General features: G+C 34.8%; 1 protein-coding gene across 5 annotated transcripts in view; it reads left to right on the top strand.

Annotated features, from left to right (window-relative positions):
- The window catches only part of LOC110025353 (ATP-dependent DNA helicase At3g02060, chloroplastic), a 35,939-nt gene extending 22,100 nt beyond the window's left edge, over positions 1-13,839 (top strand). The window contains exons 11-14 of one of the 5 annotated variants that reach the window (XM_020725794.1): positions 750-794; positions 875-1,045; positions 1,140-1,325; positions 13,447-13,839. In XM_020725794.1, the coding sequence (XP_020581453.1) occupies positions 750-794; positions 875-1,045; positions 1,140-1,325; positions 13,447-13,470 (426 nt within the window). In that variant the 3' untranslated portion in view covers positions 13,471-13,839. Of the gene's footprint in view, positions 1-749; positions 795-874; positions 1,046-1,126; positions 1,326-7,418; positions 7,687-13,446 lie in introns of those variants that run through there. The other 4 variants (XM_020725792.1, XM_020725793.1, XM_020725795.1 and 1 more) reach the window with 4 other exon arrangements.
- Positions 13,840-14,191: the final 352 nt, after the last annotated feature.

Raw genomic sequence — 14,191 nt, 5'->3', positions numbered from 1 at the left:
TATATATATAAAAACAAAATTAAAATTACTTTATAGCAGAATGGCCAAGTATGATGGCTGGTAAACAGCTTTATAGTTTTACGCTCATTTTTGGTTTCAGTTAGCTTCCTTCATTAGTAGCCTTTTAATTCTCTAAAACTGGACGGATGGAGGAACTTAGTGATTTTTCTTATGTTATCTTTTGCTGATTAATTGACTGTCTCTACTAACATGTTAATCCAAAGGAGGATAACATTGAACCAGAAAATGCATATCACTGGTAGCAGAAATGATAATTCTGCAAGTAGTATTGCAATTCTCTAAAAACAGCGAACGGAGGAACCTATTGATATTCTTTTTTGATATTATATCTTTCCTGTTCAAATAAATTTCTAGTAACTTGGTTTTAATGCAAAGGAGGACAACATTGAACCAGAGTACACCCAGCACTGAAATTTTTATATGACATCAGAAATTGTGCTATTATGACTTCTTAAAAGTGAAATGCACTTTTTCATCCATAGTTTTAGAACACCAAAGTAATATGTATATAATATGAAAGTTAAGTTGCTACGCATGTAAATTTCCCATTAATATAATATGATTCCCCAGCTTATTGTGATTGGTATATTTCAAATATTCTTCTGGTTTGCAGACTATAATTGCATTAAAAATTCAGCCGAGAACATGTCTAGTTAATGGAAAGCAGGTCAATCCCTTGTAAAGTTTTTTGGATAAATATTGACTTCTTGGTTACCTTGTCTTGTCAGGTTGATGAACACCGTGTTATCTCAGTTTCTTACAAAGATGCACAGGTATTCTTAACTTATTCTGAAGGGCATTATATTTATAAATTAGATATTTATGTATTATTCATTTTTCTCTGTTTAAACAGTTTGATGTAAATATTACTCCCCGCCTTTCTTCGGAATATATAAGCAATATTAAGAATCCTGTTGAATTAATTAGCGAAGCAGAAAGAGCAGCTGAAAGTGACATCTGGAGCCTGATGCAATTCACTGAGCAGTTGCGTCAGCAATATGGAAAAGAACCTCGTTCTATGGAGGTAAAAAAATGATGAGTTATGTTAAATGTGCTTTATTAGTGTCCAATATTAGTGACATTTCTATTTAGATTAAGCTTCCAGGCATATTCTACAGATGCTTCTAAAAAAGCTTTATGTAAGGCGTATGGCAGCAGATCTTGGTATAACCCGGATCTATGCATATGGAAAGAGAGTTATTATGACAACCAACATGAGTAAGAAGGTGTTTAAGCTTATGACTGAGGCCATGGCATCGGACATACATCGTAACTCTCTTACTTATAATGGCACCGAAATCAAGGTCAGTTCCAATATTTTATTGAGATTTTCCAATTATGTTAAAAGCTTCTGTTCCTCGGTTCAACTGATATTAGTAGGTTTTGTAAATGCATTAGAGATATGTGAAAGTCTTATCTTGGTCAAGATACACACACAGGGATCAACATTAACCTTCAAAATGATTTTAAAGCCCAAAATAGGAATTGAAGCGTCTAGATCAGTCTTTGAAGTTTTAGGATTATCTAGAATATTGTAATTTTTAAGAGTGGAAGTCCTTCGTCCATTATGGATACAAAATATCAAAATTTTATGTTAACTTTAATGAATACATTCTCAAGCATTGGCAGACTCGCTTCTGTATGCCCATCTCCCGGAATAACTACTTTCTCTTGTATGCACATCTCCTGGAAGAATTTCGACGCCTCTACTGAGGAGTTTCCTGCTGCTGAAAAAAAAAAAAAAAACACTATCTTCAGGACACAACTTCGATGACATTGATCTGTTAAATGTGTCCATGGATATATTTGAGTGCATTGACCACTTCACATAATAATAAGGCTGCAATCGTGGGTTCTCAGCCTGATGTTCTTGTCTTCAGTGAGCGGCTAGTATCAAATGTTCCTATAGAGGCACTCAGAAATAGGCCATTATAAGTAGATTAAGAATTTGTGATCGAGCGACAATGTCTGGATCAGACTCAAGCGACAACAGCAAGATGGGATCGAGCCACATCAAGAGTGTTGGAATGAATGAAAGCTGGAAAAATGGGACAGTGGCGTGCAATTCGGGTCAAGAGAAGACCGATTTGAAATAGTTTTATTGGGAGGGACCACACTACATCAGGAGGGCTGGAGTGAACGACAATGGGTGTAATAGGATGGTGGCGTTTGATTTGGGGCTAGAAAAGATATATTCAAAGGATTTCAACCTAAACAGGGAACCATGGTGGGTGGGATCCTGGCCGAGGGTTGCATCCAACCACGCAGTGCCTTTCGCTACAGAAATTGTGGAAGCCTCCCAGGGGGAAAGCCAATTTGAGAGCTTAAGGGAATAGAGGTGTAAAGTCCCATTTCAGTTACTCAGGAAAGAAGAAACGAACAACCGGATGAGAAAATGAGGAAGCCGAAGAAGTGGAAGTAAGGAGTCGGGTAACCGAACAGAGGGAAGAGGAAACAAGGAGAAGGTTTCGTTTATAAAACAACGGGCCAATACTAGATTTACTTACCTGAGAGTCGAATGGTGCGGGAGACGTCAAGTATTAGCTGGAGTTTTCACCTAGCTTGCATCTGTGTCAAACGGAGTAGGAGGCGGCTTCGGCGATGAGCAGAAGAGGAGGAACCAACATTGGTAACGAGCTACGATTGAAGGAGAAGCTCTCCTGGGTGTGTGTACACTGCTTCCATACAAAGGAAGGAGGAGGAGGTGAGTTGAGTTTGTGCGGGAGAGGGCTGAAGCCAACTCTTGTGGAATTCAGATCTTGCGAAGGGAAAAGGTCTCTCGCGTGGCTGCGATTTAGGGCTCGACCAAAAGAAAAAGGGGAAGGCTTATATTTTTTATTTAAGTTATTTAATAAATCTTACATTTATATATATAAAGTTTAGATTTATATTATAAATTTAATTTGGATTTTATAAAGTAAAATAGTGAAAATTTTTAGCAAATTAAAATAATTTAAATTATTAAATCCGTAATAACATTATCAATAAAATAAAATTTTAATATGAATATCATGTTTATCTAGGCCTTCTATTTTAGAAGACTTGACGTCAATGCAAATTAAATAATAGATTAATCGATATTGGGGTGAGTACTCACATTCTTTTACTATAGTGATATTTTATGTCTTGTCGGCGAAATGCATTTACTGTTACTGTTATAACATTGCATACCCATGATTTATGGCTCTATTATGTGTGCCCAACTTTGTTTAAATTATCACAGATATTGAATATTGTACAAAAATATTGACTGTTATGCAAATGAGAATGAAATATTATTATTGTATGCTTGTTTGTACATGATTCTCTGTGATGAATTCATCTCGTTATGGTACGTATATGGAAAAAATATATTAATATTGATGTGCCTTAATTGATACAAATTTTTAGACGATGGTTTTGTGATGTTTGTACAGATATATAATGATATTGATATGCTATTGATATAATAAGATTTATTGAATAATATCTCAAATGTTAAATTAATTTAATAAAAATTTAATTGACATTTATTTTGTTTTTTTTTTTGTTTTACTATAGTTTAAGAATATGAGTATTTACTGCTCGTTTAACTCACTGTTATTTTTAAAATAACTTTTCATGTTAATTTAATTGATTAAAATATGAGCGATAGAAGGGATAATATTTATAGGAGAATTTGTCGGTTTATAAAAAAAGGTTTTTGCAGATCAAACGGATATCATAAACTTCTTAAATGGGGTAAATTTAAATATATTATTTTGATTTAGTTTGTTTAGCGACTTTTTCATTAGTTAATATTTATAAAATAATAAAGATGGAAAATTTAATTCTCATTGTCAGACCGTTTGTTCCCGCTTTGATTAATTTCAAGCCCCGGGTTGGATCGTGACAAAAGTAATATCAGAGCCAATTTTTAAGATTAATTAATGTAATATGAATGAAAAAGGCAATAAGGTAATTATAAGAAAAATTTAATAATAATAAAAAAATTAGAAATTGAAGTTAACTCAAATTAATAATTATATCCATTCACATATATAATACACCTGAAATTATAAAAGAGTCTTATAAAAAAATTATGGATAGCTAATGTTGACTGATTTAATGAGATGTGACTTGCAGTCTGTTTTTAAATTTCGAGGACTAAATTTTAGTGGGAAACATTGTAAAATTCTGTTTCAGTTACTTTTGGAAGAAGAAACAAACAACTAGAAGATGAAATGAGAAAATCGAAGAAGTGGAAGGAGTCAGGGAACCGAACAGATCGAAAGACACGGAGACGAGTTCACCTATAAAACACCGCAACCAAGGCGAGATTTACTTTTTTGGTTGTCGAACAATGCGGAAGACGTCGAGCGTAAGTTAGGGTTTCAACTGAATTGCGTCGATGTTGAGCAGAGGAGGAAACCACATTGGTAACGAGCCACGTTTGAAGGAAAAGCTCTTCTGGGTTTGCGTACACTGCTACCATACGAAGGAAGGAGGCAACTGGTTGAGTTCGTGTGGGAGGGAGCCGAAACCAGCTCTCATGCGATTCAGAGCTCGCAGAGGGAAGATGCCTCTCGTATTATTGCGAGTTAGGGCTTAACAGAAAGAGAAAGGGCAAGGTTTAAATATTTTAATGAAGTTATTTAATAAAGCTTATTTTTATATGTATAAAGATTAGATTTATATTATAAGTTTAATTAATGAATTTAATTGGGATTTTATAAAGCAAAATTATGAAAATTTTTAGCTAATTAAAATAATTAAAATTATTAAATTTATAATAAAAAAATCAACAAGATTAAATTTTAGTATGAATATCATGTTTATTTTATGCTTTCCATTTTAGAAAAGTCAACATCAAGCCCAATCAAATAACAAATTAATTGATATTGAAGTGAGTACTCATATTCTTGACAAAATGCATTTATTATTACTGTTATAGTAGTGCATACACATGATTTATGATTCTATTAAATTTTGTTAATATTTTAAGAATGATCTGTATGCCTAGCTTTGCTTAAATTATCACAGATATTAAATCTTATATAAAAATATTAACAGTTATATAAATGTGAATAAAATATTATTATTGTATGATTGTATGTGCATGATTGACCATGATAGAGTCAACTATTTATGATATTAGTGGGAGAACACTAAGATACCTGTGCATACATATTAAAAAAATATCGATATTGAAGTACCTTAATTGGTATAAATTTTTAGACGGCACTCTTGTGATGGTTGTACATATATATAATAATATTTGATATGCTTTTGATTTAATAAGATTCACTGAATAACATCTCAAATGTTAATATTGATTTATTAAAAATTTAATTGACATGTATTTTGTTTTTTTTGTTTATATTATTGTAATTTAAGAATATGAGTATTCATTGACTTGTTTAGCTTACCCTTATTTTTTAACTAACTTTTCAGGTTAATTTAATTGATTAAATGATGGAAGAGATAATATTATAGAAAATATAGACAATCAATAACGAGGTAAATTTAAATATATTGTTTAAATTTAGTTTGATTAGCAGTTCTTTCATTTGTTAATACTTGGTTAAAAAAATAAAGATGAAAAATTCTCACTGTCCGACCGTATGCTCTCGTCTTTGTTAATTTCAAACTCTGGGTCGAGTTGTGGCAAGAAAAACTGGCTATGGGATAGACAAACTTATGGATGAAGGGAACTCAATATGGATCAAGGAAGGAAATCCAACCACTACTTCATGGGTGGAATGAGCTTCAATCAAGAAAATTGGGTAGGAAACTCACACTTAAGAATAGTGAAGACGTCGATCTTTGAAGGAGAAGATGCCTATGATTGGATTTATCTCGTTGAGAGATACTTAGTTGTTAATGGGTTAACAAAGGAAGAAAAATTGATGGTGGTGGCTCTGTGTTTAGAAGGGAAGGATCTAGTATGTCATCAATGTAGAGAACAACGTCAGACAATTAGAACATTGGAAGAATTTAGGGACCGATTGTTGGAGCGTTTCAAAATCACACGAGAAGCTACATTAGTAGTTTTTTTTTTCATTGGCCTAGGAAGGGTCTGCCATGAATTATATGGAGAAGTTTGATATGCTATTTAGTTGTTTGATAGGGATATCAAAAGCAGTATTGCAAGGAAATTTCATCAAGGGGTTGAAGCAGAGATTCAAGCAACACTTCATTTTTTGGGACTACAAGAATTGGAGAAAACTATTGAATTAGCGCAATTGATTGAAGATGAAATTGCAATGAAATATGCTAATAGGAGCATCTTATTGAGATGCTACAACTATGACGGTGCCCAACATTCAAACATTGGGATTCTAGAGGGAGGCTCCATGGAGAGACCTTCATATTCCTTAGAAAGACAAAAATTTAGAAGTAGCGAGCCAAGAGGTTATGTTTTCAGTGTGTTGAGATATTTTTCCTAGGACATCTTTGCATGGATCATACCTTGCAAGTTCTCACAGTCTGTAATGAGGATGAGGCAGGGGATGAGGAAACAATGGAGGTTGTGGTGGAAGATGTGGTAGAAGTCTTGTTGAAATCGATTGTGGGGTTCACACCTAACTACAGTGTGAAACTTTGGAGATTGGTCGTGGAGCCAGAGGTAGTGGTGTTTGCTTATCATTCAAGTAGTGGTGCAATTGGAGCTTGAGATGGTTGACACAAGAAGCTTTGGAGTAATGATGAGAACGAGATAGGTGGATAAAAGCATGGGAGTTTGTAAAGGGCTGATTTTGACACTTTAGATTATTCGGGTGGTGGAAGATTTTCTTCCCTTGGATTTAAAGAACACTGATGTTATATTGGGTATGAAATTGTTGTAATTCTGTAGGGGTCGTAACAACATGTTCAGATCATCATAAAATAAGTTTTATAGAGATAATCCTATGCAAGGTTCATGGTATCCATTTCATGTTATACTATGTAGTTTAATCATGCTAATAAACGTATCAACTAAATAGAAAGTAAATTGATTAAGTTGTATACATAATAATTATGGTTAATGCAAATATAATAAAAATTTTATTGTCCGAACTAACATTAGCACAGATGATTAAAATACACAGAATAGAAAACTGATCCTCACCTTTGACCATCAGTAACACTGCCCAAAATTTTTACTCGCCTAAAAAAGAAAACTAGACCAGAGCTATAGAGTAGTAATGAGGAAAGAGGAGTGGATTTAAGTTTGAGGCAAAAAGGGAGTAAAATGGCCCCAATGGGCACCTAAAAAAAGAACCAATGCCAGAGTTGTGCGACTTAAACCGTTTCTGTATATTTTTTTCATCCCATCTGGCTACTATAATTTCAAAAGTAGTGGGTTTTATAAATTTCAATGATTTGAATATCGCTTGTGTCTAAAACTTTCTGTTTCATTGAGATGAAATTATTTAATGATATAATTATTCAATCAGCTGAGGCAGCACTGTTATGTTTGCTATCTACCACAGGCTGAACTTCTGCTAGAGTTGCCAAAGGAGCAACTCCTCAACTGGATTTTTCAATGCTTGGCAGAACTATATGCTTCTTTGCCTGCTCTTGTGAAATACTAGAGAGATTACAAGCAATTCTTTCCACCTCTCCTATCAGATTCTTCTGTAATAAATATCTCCATTTTATCCAAATGTTGATCTCCAAATATATGCTTTATCTTCAAATCTTTTTCTATGCAAAAGCCTGTTATTACACACAAACCTTAGTGTAAGATTTTGATATACTGTTTATTTTCTAAATTATATAGATAAATTTATATAGATTCCACAATTCTTAACATTTTGATATTTACACATTTTGCTTTTTGGTATCATAAATCTATATATGAAAAGGCACATTTCACCTTTAAAAAGATAACGATGGTGTTATTTTTGATATAATGTTAAAAGGTTTGAATGTTATGCATGTAAATATAAATGTTTGGGTGTTAGATGTATACATACATAAGAATTATTGTGTGGTAAGTATGTCAATGCTGTCAATGTATATATATATATATATATACACACACTGATGCGGGAGCTCTCCGCATGGGATCTTTTCCATGATCTGGTTACAATTCCACTACCGCTGCCGCATCTGGATTGGGCGCAACGAAACCTAGGTGGCAGGCTGGTCCACACCAGGATTATGAGGGCTGGTTGATCTTTCATATGTGGATTTACCAACTCCTTATGACAGCGGGCCCACTCCTATTTACCTTATGCTTATATATTTGCTTTTCGTGTTTTATGTTTTTAGTGTTTTCGTGTTTTGTATCAGAAAAGCCAGCAACGTCTCTTCTTCCCTTTGAGTTTTGTATCCTCGGATTCCAGGAAGTGCTTCAGTTGTATTTTAATCTCCATGTAGTGATAATCTTGCATATCCTTTTCCGCATCTTACCCACGTCACTCCTGATCGCCTTCCATTGTTATTGTCGCCTAGAATAGCATCCATTTGTTGTTTTTCTTCTCTATTGCAGATCCATCCCTCCACCTTTGCTGCCACTGATGCCCAACCTTTCTCTTTGTTGCTGCCACCATTTCGACCCTCCTTGTTTTCATAACCCCCCACATGGTTCCCTATTGTTTGCTTACTGTCTTGCACCAGGGAAATAACCGTCTTACTGTTTTCTGCTTGCCAATAACCTTTTTCCACTACCACGTCCTCCATACAATCCACTCTACTCTAAATGTTGTGTTGTGTTTGTTGCTATTTTAGATTTTTGGGTGGGCTTATTATTATATTTTTTTCCTTTTAAGTGTGTTGGTTGTAACCACATATTTACGTTCAGTAATAATAATTGCTTTTCTGTTGCGGTTTGAATTAATTCTGGTATTATTTAGTATTAGAGCTAGTCTAACCTTAGTATTATCCAATGGTTTCTAGTATTCACAAATACCCAACTCAATCTTCAGCCAATAAATCTTCTCTTTACTTATTTTTCAAAACGACCACCAAAAACTTTTCTTTCCACTCTGCGTAAGCTCTATACATCTACTTCCATATACCGAAACCCAAACCTTTTTCGTGCTACCGAGGAGACAGTAATTGGAATCCTAACCGATGGGAAACAAACACGATGCTCTTTATGAAAAATCCATAAAGAGGTGTCCTGGAGATTTCTAGGGAGGATATGCATTGGGAAACACTGGATGAAATGATGAAACTAGCCTCCAACAAGTTAATGAAGAGTGCATCTCAATGGTGCGCGAACTTGAAGATTCTTTGACAACAAGAAGAAAAGAGTTAAATTACTATATGGTTCAAGATGAAAAGAGGGATGCAACAATAATAAGTACTAGCCTAATGTTGACCGAATGTTACGTCTCCAGGAGCCCACCACACCTTAAAGGCCGGGTTTAGGATTGTACTGCTAAGAGTACACCCGAGAGAATATCCACCTGAGGAGACACTAGTTCAGAGAGGAGAACAAGTGGAACCAATTCACATTCCCAAATTCTTCTCATCTTAGAAATGTTTCGAGTGCCATGGATATGTGCATATTGAATTAGATTGCACAATCAAGGTAATGTTCTATTTCACTGAGCAGGGCGTTGTGTTGTTGAAGAAATGTGCAATGATACAGTAGATACTGAAGAATGTGATGACACAAAGGAGGAGTATCATATTCTAATTGCTGAGAGAGAAAAACACGTTGTTCAGGATTCCTTGAGAGAGATTCCAACAAAATTAACATTAATGGTCCAAGATGGTCTTGAGTATGAGAAATTGACAATAGACACATGACAACCCCTGATTAGATAATTTTAGACGTTTCATATATATATAATTTACTTCTTGAGTTGCTTCTACTGAGAAAGGTCCAATATGCAGAGATTAGATTTTTTTGTGCTACTTTTGGAGGGCTATATGAAGCTATTCGAATATTGAATTCTGTTCAGCATTATATCCAGTGACAGATGTCCAGATAGGAGGGATGAATCACAACTTTGAAAATTGCCTTAGGAGTTTGATGAAGAACAAAATCCTACAATGAGGCCTAAATCCTACTAGATAAGAAGAAGATGCCTCTCATAAGTGATTGCTAGTGAGAGTTTCCAACCTGTCATAGCTTCTCCCCAACATTGGTTCCTCCTTACATACTTGTTTATCATATACACGTAGCGGTGCATGAGAAGTTGGAAAAGTAGTTTACATGATTAATGACTTGAGACCTAATTGGTGATAATACTCGTTTATATACAGTGTCAGCTCGCCTTAGCTTTCTTCCCAACATTGATTCTTCTTTACAAACTTGTTTATTATATATGCTCAGTGGTGCTTGAGAAGTTGGAGAGCTATTTACAGATGAGATGACTCGAGACTTGATTCATGAGAATACTTGTTTATATACAAATTTAGCTTAGGTTGTGCCAAAATAGGATATATATTTATTATACCAGGATGTGTTTGGAAGAACATCTATAAGGCTGACTTACCTAGAGCTTGTAAGATTTTCGCTATCTTCAATGGGGCCAACTTGACTACTATTAGGAGACCTAAGTGTTGACTGATGAGATTGTAGCTCCCCCAAACCTGGATACTGACATGGGAGCTTCTCACATGGGACTCTTTTCGCGATCCCTACAATCCCGCCATCCATGCTACGATGTGCGGCCCCTGCTAAAATCACACGACCACTACCACATCTGGATTGGGTACAAGGGCACCTAGACGACATGGATTGGTTCATATCGTGATTTTGAGGGTCGACCGATCTTCCACATGTGGATTTACCGCCTCCTTGTGAGAGAAGGCCCAATCATATCTATCTTATATGTTTGCTTTTTTGTGTTTTAGGTTTTTAGTTTTATCATGTGTTTTGTATTGGGACAGTCGCCGACATCTCTCCTTCACTTCGAGAGTTGTATCCTATGATTCAGGTGGTACTTTGGATGTATCTTGGTATCCAGGTGGTGGTTATCTTCCCTCCATCTCTCCCAGTCTCCCTCCATCTCTCCCGGTCTCCCTCCATCATTGTAACCACCCAAAACAAGACTTGTTTAATGTTTTTGCCTGTAGATTTCATGTCCAATCCTTCCTTTTCGCTGCCATCGTTGATGTCCAACTCTTTCTTTTTTGTTGTCACCACTATTTCAGCCATTCCTCATTATTGTCATCACCTCGAACAACCCTTCCACATTGCTAGCTATTGTTTGCTTATTGTCTGACAACGACGAAACAACCACCTTATTGTTTACTGCTTGCCGAACACCTTTTTCTACTTTCGTGTTATTTTCTAAACCCTCATCGAGCATCGCCATCACCCCATGGCCCACCATAGTTTATGTGTGTGTCATGTCTATTGATATTTCAAATTTCCAGGCTTTTTGTTATTGTATTTTCTTTCAAGTACTTATCTATTTGCTTTTAGTAATAATATTTAATGTTCCTATTGTGATGTGGATTAACTTAACTCTTATATATATATAGAAAGATTAGTCAGATGCTATTATACAAGCCTCCCGACTAATCTCATGTGTCTAAGAATTCTATCCCGCACATAAGCAGGATTAAGCCCGTGAGCCCAGATGTCTTACAAACTCTGCCAACCTAAGGGTCACAATAGACGACATATATATATATATATATATATATATATGACACACGATTATTATAGTACTTTCTCTTATAAAATTGGATGCTAAAATTATTATCAATGATTTTCAATCAGTTGAATTCCATGCCTATGAGTTGACTTCTTCAATTTTCATTTTATTTAGGTCATTCCCTTCTCTGAGTTACCATAATTATCTTTTGTTTTATTTGTTCATTTATTTTATTTCCTTTTATTCATAAAAAATGATATATTTCTTAGTGTTTGTCAATAGTAATTTCCAATGCCCGACAATTCAGACCGAACTAATTTTCTTTGAAATATTCCTTTCAGCAGGTGGAGTACTCAGAATGATTAATATGCATATATTACATAGAGAGCACCCGTTGAATTGAAATTTACAAGTAAGACATCTAAGTGATTTTTTTGAACTATTGAATTGATGCATTTATGCGTGCTATGATCAGATAATTGAAACAATTCGATAAATAATAAAAAACATGGCCCGAGTTTTTATCATGAATTTTGATTTAGGAGCGAGAATTTGAAAAAGGAGTGAAAGAGGGTGCTTGAATTGTAAATAGCAATGTTTCATTTATGTCAATTGTATTCACTTTCATTACTTATTTGAGTTTTATTTCAATATTTTTATATTATTCTAAAAGGAAAATATATTATAGAAATAAATTGGGGAACCGGGGACTCAACTAACATTAACTTTTCATACTGGTGGAGTATTCACGGGTGGTACTGCCGAACATGTACAAGCTCCTTCTAATGGAAAAATAAAATTTGATGAGGGTTTGGTTCATCCCACACGTACCCGTCTCGGGCATCCTGCTTCACGGGCATCCTGCTTTTCTATGTTTTATAAACTTGTATGTAACTATTGAGAGTCGGGATATTAGTCATAATGTAAATAGGCTTCAAGGGTTAGACAAGTTCATAAAGTGGGTAGATGGAAATAAATAACTCCATATCCATCCCACAACATATTATTTTAAAACACGTCCTAGAAGATTTATAAAGAAGAAACATGGAAGGTTTACATGCATGCCCCTAAATTCCTATCTATTGACATTTATGACATTTTAAATTTTAATTTTGCATGCTTGCCATCCAACTCTATGCATGAAAAAGTTGCATTTCACTTCTGGATGTCATATGAAAGATTTGAGTGATATAAATATAAAAAAATAAAACGGTAGATATAAAAATAGATAGAAATTGGAGGGTATGTATGTAAATTCCCCAAAAAGGAAAATCAAATGTTACAATTAAGACATTGGGCCAACAAACGGGTTCAAAATGGTGGGTTTTTATTTATTTATTATTAAAAGGGTCTTCTGGAGCAATAAATTATTGCAGTTGTTAGAACCCTAACAATTCCAAGCTACCCCTGAACCACTTTGGACAAAAAGCGCAGACTTGGAATCTAATTTGACTTAACTATATTAATTAATAACTAAGGGTCTGTTTGGGGTAGCTGCAACATATTGAATAATCTGCTGATAAACTAGGTGCGGTGGCTATTACAAATTTTTATTTTCTTGTAAAAGTCAAACCGCTGTCACAAAGCTGTCACCGCACCTAGATAGGTGCGGTGTGAAAACACTGTTTTCAACCTTTTGAAAACACATAAGATGTCAAAACGCAGTTTACCCAAACACAGTTTACCCAAACATGTTAGAACATGTTAGGTGCATTTTCAAAATGCCACCGCACCAAAAAAACTGCCCCAAACGGACCCTAAGGCTCCATTTAGCTTGTAGATAATTTGAATGCAGAGTAATAAAAAGCACTTATTTTTTACATTTTATGTATTTAAAATACCATAAGTTATTTTATTTGTTGTAAAATAAGTATAAGAGATAATCATTTTTGTTTAGTTTAAACTTAAATACTTTCAGAATAAAACATGTTGGCAGGCATGACAGGACAATGGCTGGCAGCTCTGGCGGTGTCACGATTTGTTGGCAATAGCAAGCGATGAATTGTGGATGGAGACAATGAGGTAGGGATGGTTGTGGTGCTAGTGAAGATACGCAATTGTAGCGAATATAGAGCAATAGAACTGTAGTGGGCCGCTTTAGGCGGTGGCTAGTTGCTGGCGAAAAGAGACAGTGGTGGCATGGTAAGCGATAGCAGTGATCAACTTTCTGTGCAGTTAATGAGTATAAATTGTGTATTCAAAGCTTGATCAAGTTTGGAATGCATCTACATTCATTTTACTTCAGACAAAACATCAATACTTTCAAAATTAATGCCGTTGCAATATTTTACGCCCATTTTACTTCAAATTAAATAGAGATGAGCGCATAATGGTTTGACTAACCTCAATAAAGCTCTTTTAACCATTGTCTCAAACCCTTGAATATCTGTATCACTTGAATCAGATAATGAACGGCCAACTAAAATTGATCTGAACGACCTATACCTAAGATTGAAATCATCTCCTTTATCACTTCATGTGTGAGCTATTCACGTGAACTAATGTTTATGTAAAAATCTTGATATGGTGATGGTATGTATTTGTCACCCATGTGAAGTAGATCTAACAAACACATGGGTTTGGTTCCTAGCAGCAGTTCTAGGCCCATAATGATTTGCTAGATGCTTAATTTATTAATAATTAGAAGAATTACCCACATTTAA

The sequence above is a fragment of the Phalaenopsis equestris genome, unplaced genomic scaffold (genome assembly GCF_001263595.1).
Source record: "Phalaenopsis equestris unplaced genomic scaffold, ASM126359v1 Scaffold000297, whole genome shotgun sequence".
Lineage (NCBI taxonomy): Eukaryota > Viridiplantae > Streptophyta > Magnoliopsida > Asparagales > Orchidaceae > Phalaenopsis > Phalaenopsis equestris.
This window is presented reverse-complemented; position numbering and strand designations above follow the sequence as displayed.